At 37.3% G+C, this 21,623-nt stretch overlaps 1 protein-coding gene across 1 annotated transcript in view; it reads right to left on the bottom strand.

Annotated features, from left to right (window-relative positions):
* Pkhd1l1 (PKHD1 like 1) overlaps positions 1-21,623 on the bottom strand; it is a 158,587-nt gene that overhangs the window by 67,770 nt on the left and 69,194 nt on the right. Inside the window, exons 39-49 of the mRNA XM_036207672.1 lie at positions 19,725-19,973; positions 18,862-19,011; positions 17,141-17,315; positions 16,044-16,200; positions 15,550-15,706; positions 11,955-12,034; positions 11,171-11,300; positions 10,118-10,247; positions 5,987-6,228; positions 4,137-4,273; positions 1,496-2,525 (exon numbers count right to left, since the gene is read on the bottom strand). Of these exons, the coding sequence (XP_036063565.1) occupies positions 1,496-2,525; positions 4,137-4,273; positions 5,987-6,228; positions 10,118-10,247; positions 11,171-11,300; positions 11,955-12,034; positions 15,550-15,706; positions 16,044-16,200; positions 17,141-17,315; positions 18,862-19,011; positions 19,725-19,973 (2,637 nt within the window). The remainder of the gene's footprint in view (positions 1-1,495; positions 2,526-4,136; positions 4,274-5,986; positions 6,229-10,117; positions 10,248-11,170; positions 11,301-11,954; positions 12,035-15,549; positions 15,707-16,043; positions 16,201-17,140; positions 17,316-18,861; positions 19,012-19,724; positions 19,974-21,623) is intronic.

Here is a 21,623-nt window from a genome sequence, read left to right as displayed (position 1 = left end):
GACCTGAAGCATCCCCAAGAGTCAAAGTAAGGGCTGGGAAGTAGCCCAGTGACTTGATTCAGGATTCACAAAATGATTCCAATCTGAGAAGTCTGCTCATATATCATGTACTTTTAAACAAATACATGAGCAGTTACTAGAGATAGCCCCACACGGTTCCACAATCTTTAGAGAGGGAACATACCCTTAAGAAGGACCAAGGGGACTAAGAACCATGCCTCCCAGACACTAAGTAAGATAATTGTTCTCCATAGGCCCATGTGGTAAAGTAACTAATCTTTAAAACCTGCACTAAGTTAGTGGATAAAAGTTATACATTACTACTGACAGAACCACTGCGATAGCCTCCCTCCTGAAAGCCACAGTTAGAAAGGGAGACAGAAGTTATCAACTGTGCTTGAGAACTCGGACCATGTGAACATTGAAAAGGATGTTATTTCATCTTTCAAGGAGACTTTCAGAACTCAGTCACTACTATCTCTAGGCTTATCTGTCAGTTGAGTCTTAAAAAATATTAGGTAACATACTCACACATACTTCCTATCCTGTTTAGACAAGTCTATCATTAACAATTTGTAAAGATAAAAACCTTTGGAAGTCATGAATATATATAGAAAATATGACATGTTGGGACTTATATTACTTAAAATTATAGAAAAAATCCCATGATACATATTGATTTTTCTAGATTTAACATTTTTATTTAATAATTTAATAAATTTTATTATAAAAATTGCAAATAAAAGTCATCACACACTGACCTTAACCATATCTAAAGTTCATACCTTTCAATAAACTTTGATACAGCTAGGATAGCCACTCTGAAACTATGGAGCTTTACATTGAGTTTTACACTTTCAGTTTCAAATATATTTTATGCACTTATCCACCATCAAAAATGAAAAGTCGGTGACAGAGTTGGATCCAGAAAATAACAACTATGTTATATCCTCTTTCATAATTCGTATGCATTTAACATATTTTTTAAAAAATACAAATTTAGAATTTAAACTAAAAGGGAGTTGAGAGCAGGCTTGCCACTTCTTTTTAAAAGTATTCTAATCAGGTTATATTCTTACTGCATGATTTAAAAATGAAGTTTGAATTTATATCTATTTGTATGGAGTGTGCCTGAGTCCAGACTTGGGAATGAAGAAAACTATTTTTATCTGAATGAAAAATGAAGGCAGATAATGGAGTTCTAGCATTGAAATGGCAGTGAGCAGTGTCTCCACTAATGTTCTATAAAACTACTATCAATTCATAATCAAACTGAAAATGGAAGAGAAAAGGGACATGTTTGTAGGATGCTTCTGACAGTTAGGATCTCTTTCCAAAAAGAATATTTCATCAGTGCCTAGTGTTTCCTGTACTTTTCAAGTCAGTAGCATAGTTTACTGCTGGGCTACAATCTGTGATCCTGGTGAATCAGCCTTAACCATTCAACTTCACACAAACTGATGTATTTTCATCACAGAGTGAAGAATAATATTACCTGTAAGTGAACCGTCAACGTCAATCAGTACTGCTTCATGTTCCCATCGAAAGCCAGCCTTATTTGGTGCATGAAAATACTGGATGTCGACAAACTTTGTACTCCAGCCTCCACATCTGTCATTACAAACCCCAGTGATTGATGTTACTCCCAAAGCCACACAGTCATGACGGTCAAAATTCATAAAGCGCACAGATGACACAGTCAGGCCTTGACTAAATGGGAGAACCAGGCCTTTCGAAGTGCAAAACGCAGGCCCCATTCCCAGTTCATCAAGATGACCAACAATTTTGGCATTTTTAATCACAGCTCCATTGGTTTCTCCCCATCCCCCAACATAAGAAGCCAGGATCCTCTTGGTCTCAATTCCAGCCTCGTAATTATTCACCATTACAAAGTTGTGGAACTGCAGGGCCCCTCCATTGACCCATTCAGCTCCTTTTTGGCAATTCCAGACAGTGAGTGAATTAAAGACAGCAGGCACTGGCACTGTAGAAGTACAAGATCCTGTTTGCATGGGGAAATATTCTTCAAAAATCCACAGTCCAAACCACCCTTGAGAATGAACAGTATTGTTAAAGAATTCTCCAAGAGGAACTCTTTTTTGGCAAATGTCTCGGTCATAGGATGGGCCGTCAGGGTGGTCATTCATTCTGTACCAAAAGCCAAAGTGAGTGCCACCAGCAGCCACATTGTGTTGTATGGTGTTGTTAGGGTTGGTTACCCAGAATGCAGCTGGAGTCACGTCATCATTCAGTAGACTAGTACTTTGTTGTACAAAGATGGCCAAATTATACTGTAGAATATTGCCATGTTCAATACCATCTTCTATGAAAAATGCTCCTCCTTTAATATCATATATAATATTCCTCTCAACAAGAAGGTGATGTGTATTGTGGATTGTAACAGCTCTGTTGTATGCTTGATGAATTGCACAGCCTCTTACATAAGACTTGAACTGTAAATCTCCAAGTAGGTGCCAATGTATTGGGTATCGTCCCAAACGGAAAGCTTGGCCAGCATGGAACACCTGTCAGGCCAGAAATCAGAACTGTTCAGTAATTTCCTGTTTCAAAATAATTTCATATTAAGGTATGCATATATTTGTATTAGCATCTTCCACATTATTCATGTCATTATTTGAAAATAGTATTTTATTATAAATATAATCTGTGATATAATACAAAACAATAAGACAATAATTGTTAGGACATGAATGAAGGAGGGAGCACGTAAATGGAATAAGCAAACTACTGTTGGAAAGTAGCTTTGCTCTTTACCGTGTGCCCAAACCAGTCTTTGATTCTTTTGTGTTATACTTCCTCTGTGCAACTAAACTTTTGTTTAATAAAATAAAACTCTCCACTACTGAACTTTTCTCTTTAACAAAACAAAGTTCTATGTCTTATTTTGCCTGATCCTTTGATTTCTGTACATAAGAAACATTTTGGGATGTTGTTTTATATGCAAGGTCACAGTCTTTACCATCACCGTAGGAGGTCACCATTTACTTCATCTTGCAGATGAAAAAACTAAAAATTGTCCAAGTGCCTTCACATTTGCAAAGCTTGATGCAATCCAAGTGGGAACAAATGCAGACCAGGCACAGTTAGTAACCATTCAGTTCTGTGTCCTTTCAAGTCTGTGATCTAATTATCTATGATTACTTATCTATATTATCTAATTGTCTATGATTGAATATACAAGATGCTGCCATCTATGATTTAACATAAGCCAGTTGTCTAAGGAAAGAAAATATCAAAACAGCTTTTTATTTTTATTTTCTTTCTATAAAGTTAACTATCATTAATACTTAATATACAAGTCAATTCTGGAACTCTCAATCAGTTCATATCTCAGATGTCACATGTGTAATTTATCTTAAGAAAAGACTATGACAAAATGGAAGTGTTGTCTCTGCCACTATCAATGCTATCTAAGTATGCCCAGAATGGCTTACTGGATTTTGATATTGTGTATGTAATCCCTTCCCTACTCCTTTCTTCACTGAGTACTTGATAATAACTGATAAGTCTTGACTATTATTAAGTTTGGCTATTAAAAAGACATGAAGAAAATTCTGAAATCCATAAAATATGAGAGCTTGAGTAAATAAAGGTAAAGAAGAGTTTGGGTAGCAATTTTAAGTGAACAAGGTAAGAAGAGGGCTTTCTTATGAAGTAACATTGAGAAAAAACCGATGGGAATAAGAATGTGAAGAGTGCAAGCTTTGATGAATGAGCATTGTAAACTGAACAAGGGCAGTGAGCATAGTCAGAAATGTGCTTGACGTAGTTACAGAAAGAGGCCCACATGGCTACGCTGACCTGAACAAGTCACAGGTGACAAAATCATGAACAGCTAGAATTCAGTTCCTATGGTTCCCATGAAAAGGAATTGCACTTTATGTTTTACATGTAATAGGAAGCCATTATTAGGTTTTGAATTGTGTATGTAGCCAGATTTGATTTATCCCTTTAAAAATAAAGAAACAAATATTTGGAATGTTCAAGTAATTAAAATATTAAAATTGTTCAATAACTGTCTACTATCATATTGGAAGTAGGGTATGGCAAACAGTAGGAGCTCAATACATATTCACTGTATGACACCTTGGTGATTTAACAATAATAGTCCTTACCTCTACATACTCTATTCTTCCAGTTACCATGTTAGCCCCAGATAAAGGAGCATGCAACATAATACAGCCTCCAAATTGGTCTCTTCCTATTTCTTCTCCAAACTTTCCTTGAAGGCATGTCTGTGTAGCAAATTCTCCTTTAAAAATATTTTAATGCATTATTCAAGACCTTACAACAATATGCTTGTTAAAAATTTCCTTATACTCATTTCATAGCTCTTCATTTACATATAATTTTAACCTCATTCTGAAACATAATTATTACATATTCATATCATTTTTTCTAGCTAATAAGAAAGTGCTCTGTCTTATTCATCTTTGCACATTCTAAAGCATATTGTAGAGATAGTATTAAATAACATTTGAATGGTTGAGTGAATAATGATAATTGTATTTTGTTTATTGTTTCTGAAGCTTCATCTTCAAATTGGGAATTAACATAATACAAAATTATGCTTGTATAGCACTAGATTCTGACAGCCCATTTTGCATAACAGGAAGTATTCTCATTTTAGACAGCTTGAGACTTACTTTCATATCTACTGCGAGACTTGATGCAGACAAAATGGTATCAGAAAATAGGTCATTTAACATAAAATCCAATGAACTGATGCTTACCTTTGAAGAAAAAGCTATTAACTAACTTGTGTCTGGTATTATATCATCACTTACTAATGACTACAAAAATATTAAGAGATAACTTGTCAAAAGACATTCTGCTTTATAGTATAAACACATCATTAAGATGCATCAATATTCAATAATTCTCTACTGTGTGTACAGGGCCTTTCACTAACTCATTCCCTTGAAGTTCATCATAGCTGTTGACTTATTTCTGGCCAATGGCACAGAAACAGAAACAATATACATCATTTCAGAATCTAACCAATTAATTGGTGGTGGGTTGCCTCTTTAGTCATCTCAGCTTTGCTTTTGAGATGATGAAAGCCCATATTGAGACAAAGCCTACATCCATCTGAATTCTGAAATGATTATAATGAAAAGGAACTCTTGTTGACCCATATTAGATCAGACAGATGGAGTACAAATAAGTATCCTTTGTTATTGAAAACCATGGATATTATGGGGCATAAGTGTAGTTCTATGGTTTGTAACTAGGGATAATTTTGTTTCTAGAGAATACTTTTACAACATCTGGAAACCATTTTTAGCTGACACAGTGATAGGAATGTTACTAATATTTGATTCGTACAGTGCACAGGATAGAACCTCATGCAAAGAATGATTCAGGCCAAAATTTCAAAGGCATTGGAGCTGCCCTAGCCTATCTTAAAAATTATAGACCTATATATTTACACCCATATTTCTTTATCTTCTCATATATCCACTTTTCCATCTAGTCACCATTGTCCATGAACTACTCACTACAATATCTGTCTACAATGAAACTACTCTTATATATAACACAGAGTTTGGAAAAGAGGTAAAGAATTGTTAAAGGTTTGCTAAATAAAGCACCAAGTACTGTATTCTGCATTTTCTTGCTAAATCTAAGTGATATAGCTTCTGGATGACATATGACTCTGTAGTCATCAAGACCATATAATAAATGATCCTGAGAATAGAAACATATAATAAGAAATCACAAGACTAGAAAGGGACTTCATCAGTGGATTCAAAGCATACTAATTTCTTCAAATTAGAATCAGTAATGATCATTTTTATCATTACATTGCAGATACTTTCAAGCCATCATTGTTCCTAAACTTCCATACTTAATGTCTACATGGTATGCTTTAAAGTAGAAAATAGAATAATACACTTCAATATAAACCAACAAGTCTTGAAAATTAGCATGATCACTGTCAGATGATGGATGCTAAGTATACCTGTGTCAAATCCATCAGGACATGATGGAATTTTGTCATTCCATTCTACATTATCAGACCCTCTTATTAAGATATTTCTTGTAAGAATTCCAACCTCTGCCCTTGCTTCAAACATAGTTCCATCAGGGAGTGTGACAGTAATTCCTAAGTGTGTGTAGTTTAGTGGTCTAGTTAATGTTATGTTCATTCCATCAGCTGATACCAATGCAATGGTCCGTTTCTCATTCTCTCTTTGACTATGTCTGCAAAATTTTAAGAAAAATAAAGTTAGCATACACATCTGCCATATTTGTTTTACACATTTGAATACTTCACTCATAAGGTAAGGTTCTTTTTTTCTTGATTAGTTTTTTATCGATGTGACCAATATCTAAGAAGATAAAACTAACTGGAAGGATTTATTTTAAAATATACTTTAAGAGATACAGTCTACCATGTCAGGGAAGGTGGAAGGCAACTTGTCATGTGGCCTCCACAACCAGGAAGAAGAGGGCAGAATGGAAATGTCCAGTGCTTCCTCTAACCAGGCTCTAACTCCTAAAGATTCTACAGCCTTCCAAAGCATCCCCAGTTGGGAACCAAGTTTACAAAAACACAAGTCTATAGGGGACATTTTGTATTCAGTTCACAGCGCTGAGTAACATAAAGTTCCAGTTCATACAAAGTAAGTTATGGACAAAATTATAACAGTCTTGAGAATAGAATACATACATGTGTATGAAAAATATTTATCTGTATTATACCTGATATTCATTTTTTAACTAATTGATTTTTAAAATTTATTTCATATCCCAACCAGTTTCTCCTTCCTCCTCTCAAATAAGGTGCTTTTTAAAAATGTCATGCCATATCTTTCTAAAAAGATATTTGAGAAAAGTATTTTATACTTAGAGTAAGTTTTATGAGTAATTTCAAATTCAAGTGATAGATTTGTTCAGACTGGACAAAAAAATTAGTCATCTATAACTTTAAGGATAGTCCTCAGAGGTTCTTCAGTGAGAATGATTTCATCCTCCCAGCAATGATTGTAAGCAGCTTCGGTGGGAAGGAGTGTGTTACTGTCATCAATGGAGAGAAGCCAGGGAGGTTTCTCAGCATCCCGGAAAACATATATGATGCCTTCCCACAGCCATGATCATCTCTGGTCCAAGGTATCAATTGTAGCAATGCAGAGAAACACTCACAGAGGAAAGTCATTAGAAGTTTCTAAGCAGAGAAATTACTCAGGTGCAGTTTATTCTCCAACATACTCAAGATTCTAGCTACAGTAAACGACTCATGTTAATTCGTGTATATTCATATACTTCATTCTTCAGCAAATTTGGGGGCTAGCTTGCTTCCCAGGCATAGAGATAAACCCTGGAAATAGCAAATAGAAAGGACCTCTGAGTTTAAGCTGAGGGGACCAAGACATTCTTCTATAGTTGGTTCTGTGAACAGGCGAGTTTAGGAGTTTAGGACTGAGCTTTTCTTCTGTTCTTATTTTTCTTGTAATTCTTTCTTAGTTTGAAAGACTGGATAAAATGCCAGTGTCATATATAAACTAGATTTAAAATGAACTCTTTCCTCTTTTGCAACCCTTCTAGATTGCTATTACCACCTGCACACTTCTCTGTTGGCACTCAAAACAACCATACTGCTGTCCTCTTTGTACCTCTCCATCCAGTCCTCAGCTCTGGATGCTGCACATTGAATTATTTTGAATTATTTTGCCTGCTGAGCACTTAACAAAACAAGACAGATGCCACAATCATCCACATATGGAAACCGGAGTTAAACTGGAAGCAGGAGAAGCCGACAGAAAAGAAGTTCAAGGGCAGAGCTGAAGGGATTTGATAAGCAGGAGGAAAGAAGATCATGGGCACTGGAAGTAAAGGATTAGACTCTGTTACAAGGGGAAGAAAGGCGCTTGGCATGACATGGACATGGGCATTTTAAACACTGTAATGATTTTGTTTAAGGATAAAGAAACTAGAAGATACAAAACAAAATTGCTTTCCAATATGGTAGGTGGCCATAGGAACTTAGAATCCCTAAAGACCCATAAGAAGAGCTGTGGGGAAAGAGAGAGGGCGAGATGGAGACTTTAGGATGTTTAAGAGTGAATCAAAATCAGATCTCATGGAATGTGGAAGCAGTTTAGGCTGTTCTTGAACTGCCTTAGATCAAGAGGCTATAGAAAAGAGAGTGGTTTTTTTGTTTGTTTGTTTTTTAGAGTCTCATCTATCCCAGATTTACTTTGAACTCACTGTGTAGTTGAAGATACCCTTAAGTGTTGCCCTCCTGCAGACCTATTGAGTGCTGGGCTTTACACGCCCTAGTTCCTATGCTGAAGCGGCTGAGGCTTCGCGCATGCCGGGTAAGCACTCTGCCAACCGAGCTATATCCCTAGGAAGTTAGAGATGGCATTTTTAACGGCATATGAACCTAAACTTGTTTCTCTTTCTTTGGTAGTGACATGTTAAGCTCATGAGGCACTTGCTTTGAGGCACATTTTGCTATTGTGTCTATCACCCCCCGGCCCCGCCCCACACACCACACACCCCGCACCGGCCCAGTGCTTGGCTCTGAACCTCTGCATCAGGAAAAAAAATGTTTTCTTAACTCTGATTTTATAAATTCTCATATTGGATTTGTAGGGGTGCCCTAAAACAGCTTGACCACACAGCTGCCATGATGGGCTTAGAGACTCAGACACGGCTTCTGACTGGCAGGTAACGTCTGGACCCAGGAAAAGCCTTAAGCTGACCCCACCCAGGGAGGCCTACATCTAAGAGGAAATACCTGACATTCTGAACCTTCCCTATAACCCTAGACAAATGTCAGTCAATCAGGGTCCCGAACCCTGGAAATCCCCTCATGTCAACCTCTGCTATGATAAAACCCCACCCTGCCTGTGCTCTGAGCTCTCTGCTCACTGCTGTATCAGACAGAGTCCAAGCTCCGAGCTTGAAAATAAAGGCTCTTTGCTTTTGTATATGGGATTCGGTCTCCATGGTGGTTTTGGGGGTTCTCCACCATCTGGGCATAACAAATTCACCTATGAATAGTGAATTAGATTTGATGGGAAAACTCTTAACTCATGTTTCTTGATGTTTTGGTTGTGAACCTAGCTTCCAACCCTAATTCATGTTTCTTAAAACCAGCTCTATCCTAAATTGTAAAGCTGCTCTTTTATTCCACATGGAAAAGCTATAAATAAGAATTTTCTATTCTATTAGCGAGCCCCGTGATTTTCCTCCTTTTTTATTTTGTCATTATATAATTTAAATTTCCTTCCAAGGGGAGAATAAAGAGGCTCTTAGAGAACTAAGTTTGTAAGTATATATTTATCTCTCCCTCACATCTGCAAGCCTATTTTTAACACGAAAAATGGCATCTTGCATTTTAATTTTTGAATTCAGTCATGGGCTTGGCGGATCTGTTTCTTGTCGTAGCTACTCTTTGTTTGCTGATAAACATAACGGCATGCTGTCTTAGTGTCTGTAATTTAAACACCAAGCTAAACTAAAGTTCCTCTCATCCCTGTTCCCTGATAGTCTCGGGGCAGCTGTACTGTATTTTAATTTCTTAATTGCTAGAATATGTAACTAAATGGAAATTAAGGGGTGTAGGCCACTTCAGTTGTGACAAGTTCTGCTAGCTCTCTCTGATTTCTTCTCTCATTGCTCCATCACTACCTCCAGTTTTGCTCAGTGGGAAACACTGCCAACCAAGCCGGGCGGACAAAGGAGTTCTGCCTGCAGCTCCTCTGGTGACCCAGACCAAGAAGCTTGTTTGCATTTTCATTTTCATGAATGTCTTTAGCGAAAGCACCACAGTCTGACACTTTCAAATGTAGCAGAATGCTCCTTTCCAGGGAAGAAAATCTCACCTAAGAACCTAACCGTGTAAAATAGTTTATTGCTACACATTTACTAAGGTTCAGATCTATAACAAAACAGTCACTGAAACTCAATACAGTGGTGATCACACAGAGACTAACATCTGACCCACATGTATTTGGCTGTTTATAGTTCTTTACCAAATGACTCAAGTTAGAATAAAATACTTTGAGGGAATTCCAAATCATTCCTCGTTTACGTAGAATTTTTTTTTAAGTTTGTATCTTAAACCAACATCGCTAGATACCTGTGTCCTGTGCTAGCAATCACGATGCTATCTCCTGCCTTCCATGTCACTGCTTCCTGTACAATCAAAGTCCATTCTCCTGCATTTGCAGTGCGGGCCAAACGAGTCCAGACCACAGGAATGGGCAGACCTGGAAGCCGAATACAAACCGGGCATTTCTTCAGATGTGTTTTCTGGGTAACTTTCTGCATTTGGATTATGTCGATTTGGGGGAAGACTTATTTTACCTTAGGATATCAGCACTTATCTCCAAAAAGAAAGGTGAAAAATTCTTGCTTCAGAAAATTAACCATCAGGTTTATAATAACATGCCTTTATAATAATGATGGATGCATATATGAAATTAGTAAATTTTGCCTCTGCAATGATGTGTTCTGTTTGTGAAAATATTTATAGAAACATCAAAAATTCTGTTCACATTATCATTGTCAGCATGAACTGCTTGAACTGATAATATATAGATAAATCATACATATAAACTTTTAAGGAATTATAATAGAATGGATATATAGTACAACATAGGACATCTATGGTCATAGTATTCCTGTTCATGGCAGTTTATATTCACAAAAAGCTATGATTTTCCCCATATGGAAGACATCAGTGTAAAAATGACTCAGTTCATGCTTACGCAATGTCATCCTGGCACCTCAAACATGATCATACCACATTACTGGATGACAATTTCCTGAGATATTGCTATAGAAAAGTATAACTGAACATTTATTTTTATATTTTAGAAATGTCCTATATTCAGAAATAAAAATGAAGATATTACCATCTTCTAATTCCAAAATTAGTGCCTTTTCAGACAGAGTAATGAGTATGTAGAGTACATAGGGAATTGCAGATGGAAGTAATAGTGTTTGGCTATCCATTGAAATGGCTATACAAAGGGTACCAGATGGCCCAGAAGGAAGGCATGACCTTGATTCTGAGACTTGCTTGTGGGGGCCTCTAGACTAAGGGGAAAGTCAGAAAGAAAGAGGGAACTGAGACTATTCCAAGATAGCAGAAGCCTGGGAAGCTAATATTGGAGTGTCTTCAGCATACCGTGCAAATCCAGTGTGCCCTCTCGCACAGCCAATGTTTTAGCTCCGTATAAGGGGAGCTCTGGTGATCTAAGATGCCCATGTAGAGTAATGACAGCCTGGTGCCGAAATGGGGATGCTTCTGTTCCAATCTGAAAGAATTCACAAACCTTGTCTGGAAATCCAAAACTCAACAATTCACAATTTTTAATCAAGCAAAGGTAATTATTTTTCCTTTTCTTTCCCATTTGAGAATTCTCTAGTCATTCATGTCTTCCTCTCACCATGTAAGCCTTAAATTTTTTCTGTGTATGCATTTACATGTGTGTGTAGGTGCATGTGTATGCTATTGTAACAGAAAACATCAATACCGAAAGGACTCAGCTTTTAAACAAAGTTACCCTGGTCCCTCAAATGAGATGAGAGCCAATGGTTCTACATGTGTGGACTAGAATGGGACCCCCAGTGTTGCTTCTCAGGTGCTGCCCACTTTTTCTTGTTGTGCCTTCTTGCTAGCTCCTCCCAACCAACCCTAAGCCCTGAATTTTCAAATGGGTTCAGCTCACCTTCAGAAAGCATGCTGACTGACCCAGGGCAAGTTTCCTTTTACATTACACTCAACAACACACTGTGTTTTCTCTATTAAGATGCAGAAATATCCTGAGACTCAACCTCCTGCAAGTTTGTTACACTAATGAAACCCATCTAAACAAAGACAACTTCAGGAAAATTTGGAGGGATTAACTATTTATTTTATAAATAGTATTTTAAACAACAAAATTAGGTAAATATATTATTTTCGATACCTGAAGAACACCCCCATCTGTGATTAGGATGTTTTCTGCCTGGAGTTCAATATCAGCTTCATCAAATATCAGAGTCCCACCTATAAACCACAAAAGTTTAATATGTCACAAGACCCCAAGAGTTGACAGCAAAAGAAATTCTAGGGCAATTTAAAAAATTCCAGGGTTATTTCAATTATCACTAAACGGTATAACTATACAAGTTAATTCTGTAAAACTGGGCCTCAAAATATAAATTAAGAACAAAGATATGGTGTAAGGCAAATTGCTAAATGGTTACCTCACCAGCTCCTCAGCCTCCAGAGAGAGCTACTTCCTGTATACCCACACCTATATGTCTTCTGTCCCTGCCTTCTTACTTCCTCTCTCTGCCCAGATACCTCACTTTCCTTTCTGCCCAGCTCTATCACTTCCTGTCTTGTCTGTACAGACCTCCAGTCCTCTAAGGTTAACTAGTGCTGGGAATTAAGGGTGTGTGCCACCACACCTGGCTCTGTTCCCAGTGTGGCCTTGAACTCACAGAGATCTGGATGAATCTCTGCCTCCTGAATACTAGGATTAAGGGTGTGTGCTCCATTGCCTAACCTCTACATTTAATATAGTGGCTGGCTTCTTCCTCTGAACCTCAGATAAGCTTTATTGAGGTGCACAAAAACACATCACCACAACATGGCCATCTTTATAGAAGCCATTATAAAAGGTCAGCTCTGACCTTAAGAAAAAAAAAGTTAGCTCAGAAATTTTTACTATTTTGTGCCATAGGAATAGCTTGAGTAGCATTGTTAAGAATATATTGAGATGCCGTTTTATAAGATGGATGTCAATTTGAAGATAGGACAACTTTACCTTCAGATAGCGAACATTTTCATAGTTGCAGAAGCTAAATAAAATCATAAAATTACAGTAGTCATCAAGCACATATGCCAAGGTTTATACGCAAAAGCCCTAAGCACTTTATAATTACTGTTTAATATTTCTTCTGTGTATAAGTGTAATTGCTGTAGTGCTTTCATTATTATAGAAGAGTGAAAATATGAAGAAGCAGAGAAAACCTGGTTTAAAACTGAAATCAGGTTCATGGCAAAGGAGAGAATCGTAGTCAACTTCTAAGGACAGTTGGGTTGGTTAAGATTGACTTCAGTGAATTGCTACAGTTTTGTAGCCTGTAAAATCCACCACATCAGTACTTTCAACATGGGAAATGTTATTTCAATCGATTAAACATGAGTACATCAAGATGTCCACCATCCTCCCATACTATTACTGAAACAAAAAAGTTTCATGAAGCAAAGTTTGAAGAATGGTAGTGACAATACACTAAATAAATTCATAATTACAAACATTTTTAAAGCCCAGTACAAAGATGAATGTTCATAATCATGCATTTTGGTTAAATTCACTTCATAGAAATAAGCAGCAGAGTCTAATATACAGATTGTGGGAGCCCACAAAGGTTTTCTAGTTAGATCTGAGTTTGCTTTACACAGCAGGGCTGCATTATGGGATGGCTAGACCACATGCAAGATCACCAGGTGTTTGGGATGCTCATGGTGTCGGTGACTGCGGTGATGCTGCTACCTGGGATGAAGTGTTTACTAATGCTTGTTCAGAGAAGAATTGCCAGGACCATCATGTTACAAGAAAGCATCGGCAAAGGTCAGTTTGGAAATGTTTGGCAAGACAAATGGTGGGGAGAAATTGCTGTGAAGACATTGTCTTTTAGGGAAGAATGTTCATGGTTCCAAGAGACAGACATTTATCAGACTGTGATTGCTCCAAACCACAGAGGAGGGAAAAAAAAGTCTTCAGAGAACCACGACCATACCTAACAGTGACTTTGAAATCTTCAGAAAGATGACAGGATCCCACAATGACGATTCTACATGGACTATGATACAGCCATTAAGCTGATTAACACCACAAAAAGATCGACTTTGGACTACAAACTACTCAGGAAAATTTTGAGATGATCCAGCCTGACAGACTACTTGAACAAGGACTTGAAACAAGCCCTGCACTTTCTCATTATGCAGTGGCTGGACAAATGATGCAGGACTTGACAATTAACCCAAAAATAGAGTTGAGGTTTAAAAAAGAAAAAGGAGTATATAGATATGAGGTAGATCACTGAATCTACCCTGAGGAAAAAAGATAAAGAAATAATAGGATAAATGGATAGATCTACACTAAAAAGAAAAAGGGAAAGATATAAAAATGACAAAAGGTAGATTATTGAAACTTTTTCCTCCTTTTTTATTTATTATATTTGTGTTTTAATTTTACAAATCAGGCATGAGTTCCTCTGTCCTCCCCCATCCCGCCCCCCCCCCACCTTTCCCCCAGCCCCTTCCCTCCATTCCCATCTCCTCCAGGCCAAGACTCCCCTGGGGATTCAATTCAACTTGGTGGATTCAGTACAGGCAAGCCCAGTCCCCAAAAAGAAAATAGAGAGAATATGAATATGATAAGAAAAAAGATCAATTTTTGAATCTATTTTTAAAAAGGAAACACTTGTTTTAAATAAGATAAGCCATGAAATTTTTTTGTCTGAGTTTATCAAATATTACTGGACTGGACATTGTCAAAATATATATAATGGAATTACTTTCTCTCAATTTGTCAAATACAAATGGACTACACATTTTAGTTATAACTTTTTTCCTTTTTTTCTTTTTATTAAAATAGAAAAGAGGAAATGTGATGATATTTTATTTGTACTGAAATGTGATTTTATTTGTATATTAATAAAGTTGCCTTGGGGTCAGAGCAAGCCATAGCAGAAGCTGGGCGGTGGTGGTGCATGCCTTTTAATCCCAGCACTTGGGAGGCAGAGCTAGGCAGGATCTCTGTGTGTTCAAGGATACAGCCAGCATGGAAACACAAGCCTTTAATCTCAATACCAACCATAGAAGACCTGGAACTCTGTATAGACAGGCAGTGACAAGGAGGTCATGTGGCTGGGTTTACAACCAATGAGAAGGCAGAACAGAAAGTCTATATAAAAGACAGGACACAGGAAGTAGCTCTCTGGTGGAGAGGAAAGACAGAGCAGCAGTGAAGGGTAAGGTTTTCAGCTCTCAGCTATTGCTCTGACCTCTTGGCTTTTAACTCTGCAATTGGCTCTGTGTTCCTTATTTAACAAGACAGTTACATCTACAGTCTATACTTGCTGTGCTGGGGGAGGTCTTTTGCCTCACCCCTTGGCATTCTTTTAAAAATCTCTTTAGTGACGGGCAGTGGTGGTGCACACATTTAATCCCAGCATTTGGGAGGCAGAGCCAGGCCCATCTGTGTGAATTCGAATCTCTGTGAGTTAAAGACCAGCCCAGTCTACAGAGTGAGATTCAGGACAGGCACCAAAACTACACAGAGAAACCCTGTCTCGAAAAACCAAAAAAAAAAAAAAAAAAGCCCTTTAGTTGGGACAAAGGGGGCTGGTGGGTTGAGACCCAGGCCCTCCCAAGGTTTTCCTATGTTTTCTATCTGTCTCTCTCTCTATCCCTCTATCTACTAATTCCACATTTCTCCCCGCTCAAGAGTACCCTAGAGGAGTAAGAGGGAGCTGGTCTCCTGCAATAGATTTCCACAAATTTACCTTGAATGAGTAACATTTTCAGAATAGGGGTGCTTTGGTCCAGCAGAATTATCTGTCCTTTTGTAATAACAGCAAGTGACCCTTCTTCTGGTGGGGGATTTCCTCCCCATGAGGAGTTGGCAGACCAAACATCAACATATAAGAAGTCAGCGTTCTCCTGTAACAATGTGTAAAGAAGCCATAAAATTCAGAGGATTTATCAGAAAATTTCTCAAAAAAAATATAGAACAAAATACATTTATCGAAGTAATGAAATGAAACTCACTTTAAAGATGTTACAGATGACTCAATTATTCCATGATTATAAAAAGTTAAAATTATAAAATAAAACATGAATGATAAAACACAAAAAAATGTACATTGCTTAAGTTTAGTACAGGAAGAGTTAAATTACTTGTTGGAGCCATGAAAATAAGATATCCACTAGCAATCTGCCAACCTCCAGGGAGCTAGATTTGCATTGCTGTGACTACTACATGCAACTGCTATATTACCAATTTGGCCATGCCGATGTTTTGGATGCTGACATGAACTGGCGCCCACCCTGAAGGAGAATGAGCACTTGTCATGCAGATGATATGTGTCCTGTTGGAGTACTGGACATCACATTTGTCATTGGCTATGGAGACATGAACATCCTGTGTGTTTTCACTGCAAAGGAAGAAATAGTTAACCATACATGCTCATCTTGAATTTCTACTTCACATATTAAAAGCCCTGCACTCATATGTTACTGTAAAATCAGTGATCATGCCCTGTGGTCTATCAAAGTGCAGGGTGACACTATATTAAGATTCAGAAATATTTGTTGAGAAAAAAGTAAAAAAAAAAAAAAAGACTTTAAGATGTCATTATATAGAAATGTACAAACGAGTTAATGTTCCAATATTAAAGGAAAGCCTGCCTAGGCTCAAGCCATCAACATTCTTTGTGGTCTCTAAATAGCTGCATTTTACAAATTGTAGAAGTTGCTCATGGATTTATTTCCTTTGCAATGTTTTGAGCGCACTCACCAGCCTTAGAATGTAACCTCTACTTGAAACGTGAGTTCAAAGTTACTGAAAACACTTGAGAAACTAAACTTGTCCTGCATGCTATGCTCTGAAGTCAGCTTTATCTACTGAAAGATGACGGCAGTGCCGCTGAGTAATGGCATCTGAAAAAGAGCCTGGCTTTTGCAAAGGAATGGATTTGATGAGGGAAAAGATGTTTCTTTTCCACCAATGAAACATATTGTGGTTGGAGAGGAGCTGGTGAGGAAAGCATAACAAGTGATTTGTGTTTGTCTACTTATCGCTGGTTTGGGGCAAGTCAGCTCATCTCTTGAACTTTAGCCTCCTGAACGTTAAGTGGGATAAACACCTTACGTGGCAGAGAAGGAACCTTGTGTGGGTAGGAAGATCTCTAGCACAGAGTATGTATTCTGTGAATACAGGCTGTTAGTTCTGTTTGATACCTCAAGCGTGACTTAACAGACGGAAAGGTCCACATTATGAGACTGTACTTGACTACTGTGAGGCTTAGGAGAGAGCGAGTGTAACTAATGGCTTGCCTCTGGAAGCATGTTGGTGTGTGCCTGTGTGAACAGTACCTGAATCCAGATCCTGTGACGGTAAGTCTTGTGCCTCCTGCGGTACTGCCTCTCCTGGGAGATACTTCGGCGATGAGTGGAGTCAGAGACAAGCTGTACATAAACAGCACCGTGGACTGGGATGAGTCCTTCCCGTTGACCACACTCACTCCACAGGCTTGATCAGGTCCCCTGCCTATGAGAAGGGACTCGAACTGAGACCACTTCTGCCACTAGGCCCAGACTGCCCCAAACCCCTAAATAATTTAATTATAATCCTGCATATCCTATGAGCACTTCACTTAGGTTGTACATGAGCTAGCAAAGTCCTCTAGCAACAGCTATAAAAAAAAAAATCACAGAACCTATATACACTAGTAACAAGGAAAGGAGAAAGAGGAAAAAGAAATCCCCCTCAGTTTTCTCTCAGAACTGCTCTTGTGGACAATTCTGCAAACCTGCCATCTTACTTATCTAGTCCTAGCAGGTCCAGCATCGCAAATTAGAATTGGGAAAAGGAGAGTCAGAAGCCTAGGCACCAGAGGAGGCAGGGGAGGATTCAAAACACAAGGAGCCCATGTAACAAAAACAAAAGAAGAGGAGCCAGTGTTGAGACTCACAACCTGACTACTTTCACGGTACTGCTGCATAATTTTATCAAGATATAAACTCTAGTGTTGAGGGTTGGGGATTTAGCTCAGTGGTAGAGCACTTGCCTAGTAAGCACAAGGTCTAAAAAGTCACATAAATACCTTCTTAAATTTTGTTAAATAATCATGAAAAATGTTTACATCATAGTAGATAGTTGAGATTCACAACGAACCAAATTGGGCTAACACTGTCTCTCCATTTAACAGAAAAACTGGAGTAGACAGAAGCCTAGTTACTTAGTGAGGTAAAAAAGAAGTGGAAAATTTGAGATTCAGGGATTACCCAGAGTTTAGGATTTATTTTTCAATCAGTAAAAATAAATAAGAATTATAATAACAGAAAGTCATGTATCATGTCACAGATATCCTTCTACATATATTAACCCCACAATAACTATGAAGAATGCCATTAAGTGAAACCCAATTGGGTACATGAAGAATCTGAGGCAGAGAGAGGTTCAAAAGCTTTCCCAAAGAAATGCTTAGGACTCAAATCCTGTTGATGACTGCCGAGGTTCGTACACAAAAGAATTGTACTAATTCATCTTTTAAGATTATACTATAAATACATAATTTGCCCCTTGTTTTTCTTTCCCTCCAAACCCTCCCATATGCTGTTCCTTGCTCTCTTTCAAATTTATAGTTTTTCTTTCCATTAATTATTATTGCATTCATGTATATATACATATTTACATATATATATTTCTAAATACAACATGATCAATCTGGGTAATGTTACTCATTTATGTTTTGGGGGGCTGACCATTTGGGACTGGATAACCAGTTAGTGTGCTCCTCCCTGGAGAATATTATTTGTCCCTCTCTCAGTGTTCATTAGCTGCCTTTAAAGAAAATTAACAAGAACCATAGACATGTTCTCCATTCGAATGCCCAGTTAAGAGCCAGCCACCAACTGATGTCTCAAACTGAAGTCTTCGGAGTTACAAAGATAGAAAGTAAAGTTCTGACCAAATTGCTTGAGGTCATAAATTGGACTGAGCTTCGTCAGAAGAATTCAACAACTTGAGAAAAGAGTCTAATCGTCCTAAAACTTTCATTTTTCAAGGGCTGCCCTTTTTTTTGAGTACTTACCATTATTAGGTGGAATCTCACAAAACAGGGTTGTAGTGTTAGATCCAAGTTTGTCCACTGCACATTCGGAGCCACAGACCAATATAGCAGAATTCTGTGGATCAAATCCAGCGCCTGTCACAGTCATGGTTTGGCCACCACCAAAGCTCCCTGAGCAAGATAAAACTGAGTGAATATGCAGAAAACTTTCTCTCTGTACATATTTGCTTTAGTTAAACATCTGAAAAGGAAATTACACTACATGAACTTTCTTAGATTGAAGTTTATTATATTATTAATAAAACCAAATATCTTTTAATTGTAGTGTTTAAATTTTCAATGAATAAATATTATTTCTGGTAACTTATTCTAGAAACTAAAATTTAATTTAAAAGAGATGTCACAAAACATTTCAGAGAACTCAAGACATACATGTAACATTACTACTTTGAGCATTTTCATCATACTTTTTGGAGGTTTATAACCATAAATTTTAAACTAGAAACATTATTTTCTATGGAAACAACTATATTCCAGTTAAACTAAATATGATTTTAAAATTTCCTCTTGAAACTTGACAATATAAAATTGGAAAGCTTTAAATGATACAGTCAGTAGTAAGAGAAATATAAAACATTATTTTGGAATGATTATTAATATTCTTATATATTACTTTGTTGGACAAATGAAGTAATTTTATGCTTATAAGAAGTACAAGTTATGGCAGGGCTTTGTGAGTTTGAGGCCAGCATGGTCTACCAAGCGAGATCCAGGAAAGGCGCAAAGCTACACAGAGAAACCCTGTCTCGAAAAACCAAAAAAAAAAAAAAAAAAAAGAATATATTTCTAAATGAGTACTGAAATAATATAAACCATCTGATCACCTTGTCTTGGATCAATATTCTGAATATAAAGTGGGTACTCAAATACAATGGAGGAGAGGGCAGAGCCTTTTGTCTTGTGAAGCATCGACACAGGAAAAATGCCGCCTGCATGTTCTCCCACAATGCACTGTAACAAACTCTCATTGACAGTAGTCACATTACACGCACTGTCTTTTATCGTCACTGAAACTTCAGAGATATCAAATCCAAGATTAGACCCCGTTATTTCAACTCCAGTTCCTGGTGGACCTTAAAACAAAAAGGAAACAGTGTAAATGCGTACCACATGCTAGTGTTTCTATATGCACTTAAATATGTAGCTTTACTGTTGTGAATAAAATAATATCCAGTTGAGTTTGGCTTGCCTTTAACCCCAGCACTCTAGAGGCAGAGGCAGAACTCTAGATCACTGAGTTCAAGGCTAGCCTGGTCTACAGAGCAAATTCCAGGACAGAAATCCTATCTTGAAAACCAAACCAAACCAAAATAATATCCAGTGTTTAAAAACTACATAACACAGGATGTGTTATATATATTTTTTACTATAATATATAACAGCCTATTATGCTTTCATTACTTGTGACTTATCTTTTTAGACCAGTAGAGAAAACAGAAAGAGGGAAGAATGATCTAGAGAGGGAACTATGGATTTCTGAGCAGGAAACTTAGCATTTTGTGCTATTTTCTCCTTTGATCGTAGCAATTTTTTTGAGAATAAGCTGTACTTTCTTTTGCTCATATATGTTCAGGAGCTACACTTTGAGAAAAACAATATGTCATGATATGTAGTTAATTAGTTACAGTTGAAAATAGAGGAAATGAAACTAATTTAAAGAAAATGTTGCTGTTAAGAACTTAAATAGATACAAAACCCAAAAGTTCATTTTAATCTGTTCTTTTAATTCTTTTTTTGATAAAATAACACTTTCATTTTTCAGCCTCGCCATGTATTCTAGTTAGTGTTAAACACCTCTTACTTTGTGTAATGGCAGTTAAGCACAACTATCTTTGCAGGGCCAGAGATAAGGCTCAGCAGTTAAGAGCACTGGTGCTCTTCCAGAATATGTGGGTTTGATTTCCAGCATCCACATGATGGCTCACAATGGTCCCACAAGTGGCACACATACATACTTGTAAGCAAAACACTTATACACGTAATAATAAAATAAAAATTATAACTTCCTTTGTGCTTTCATTTTCATGTGAAGTCATTGTATACATATAAAAATATTTTAGTCTATTTTTCTGCCAATCTTATATTGATTTAATTATCAAGGAAGATAGAGACTCCAAGATGTTGAAGAATATTGCCCTCCTTATATAGCCCCTCTTTATCCATATACACTATTATTTTATATCAAATTACTATATCTATAAGACCAAATATTGCACATGTGAGTTTTCTTCTTGCTTTCCAATTTTATCTCATCCAAATCTGAATTATTTGTTGTCCAAGTCATGACATAGATGTCTTTAAGTAATCATTAAGCTAATTATTCATAGTCTGCCATTTCTGCTGAAATTATTTAATGATATCTCATTTATTGAGTAAAGTTCTTTTTTGGTTTTTCAAGACAGGGTTTCTCTGTGTAGTTTTGGTGCCTGTCCTGGATCTTGCTCTGTAGAGCAGGCTGGCCTCGAACTCACAGAGATCTGCCTGCCTCTGCCTCCCGAGTGCTGGGATTAAAGGTGTGCGCCATCACCACTGCCCGGCTAAGTTCATTGTTTTTTCTAAGCAAGCCCAACAGGAATTTACTTGTTGATACCTCTGCTTATGTCGCCAATCTCACCTTCATGTAATTAGCTAATTTCTTTGTTTCTTTGTTTGTTTGTTTGTTTGTTTTTAACATGTGTACATTGAGGGCAGTAAACATGGAAAGTGCATAGGGCATTACAACA

The sequence above is a fragment of the Onychomys torridus genome, chromosome 16 (assembly GCF_903995425.1).
Source record: "Onychomys torridus chromosome 16, mOncTor1.1, whole genome shotgun sequence".
In the NCBI taxonomy this organism is placed as follows: domain Eukaryota; kingdom Metazoa; phylum Chordata; class Mammalia; order Rodentia; family Cricetidae; genus Onychomys; species Onychomys torridus.
Note: the sequence above shows the minus strand (reverse complement) of the source record. Positions and strands in the feature narration are given on the sequence as shown.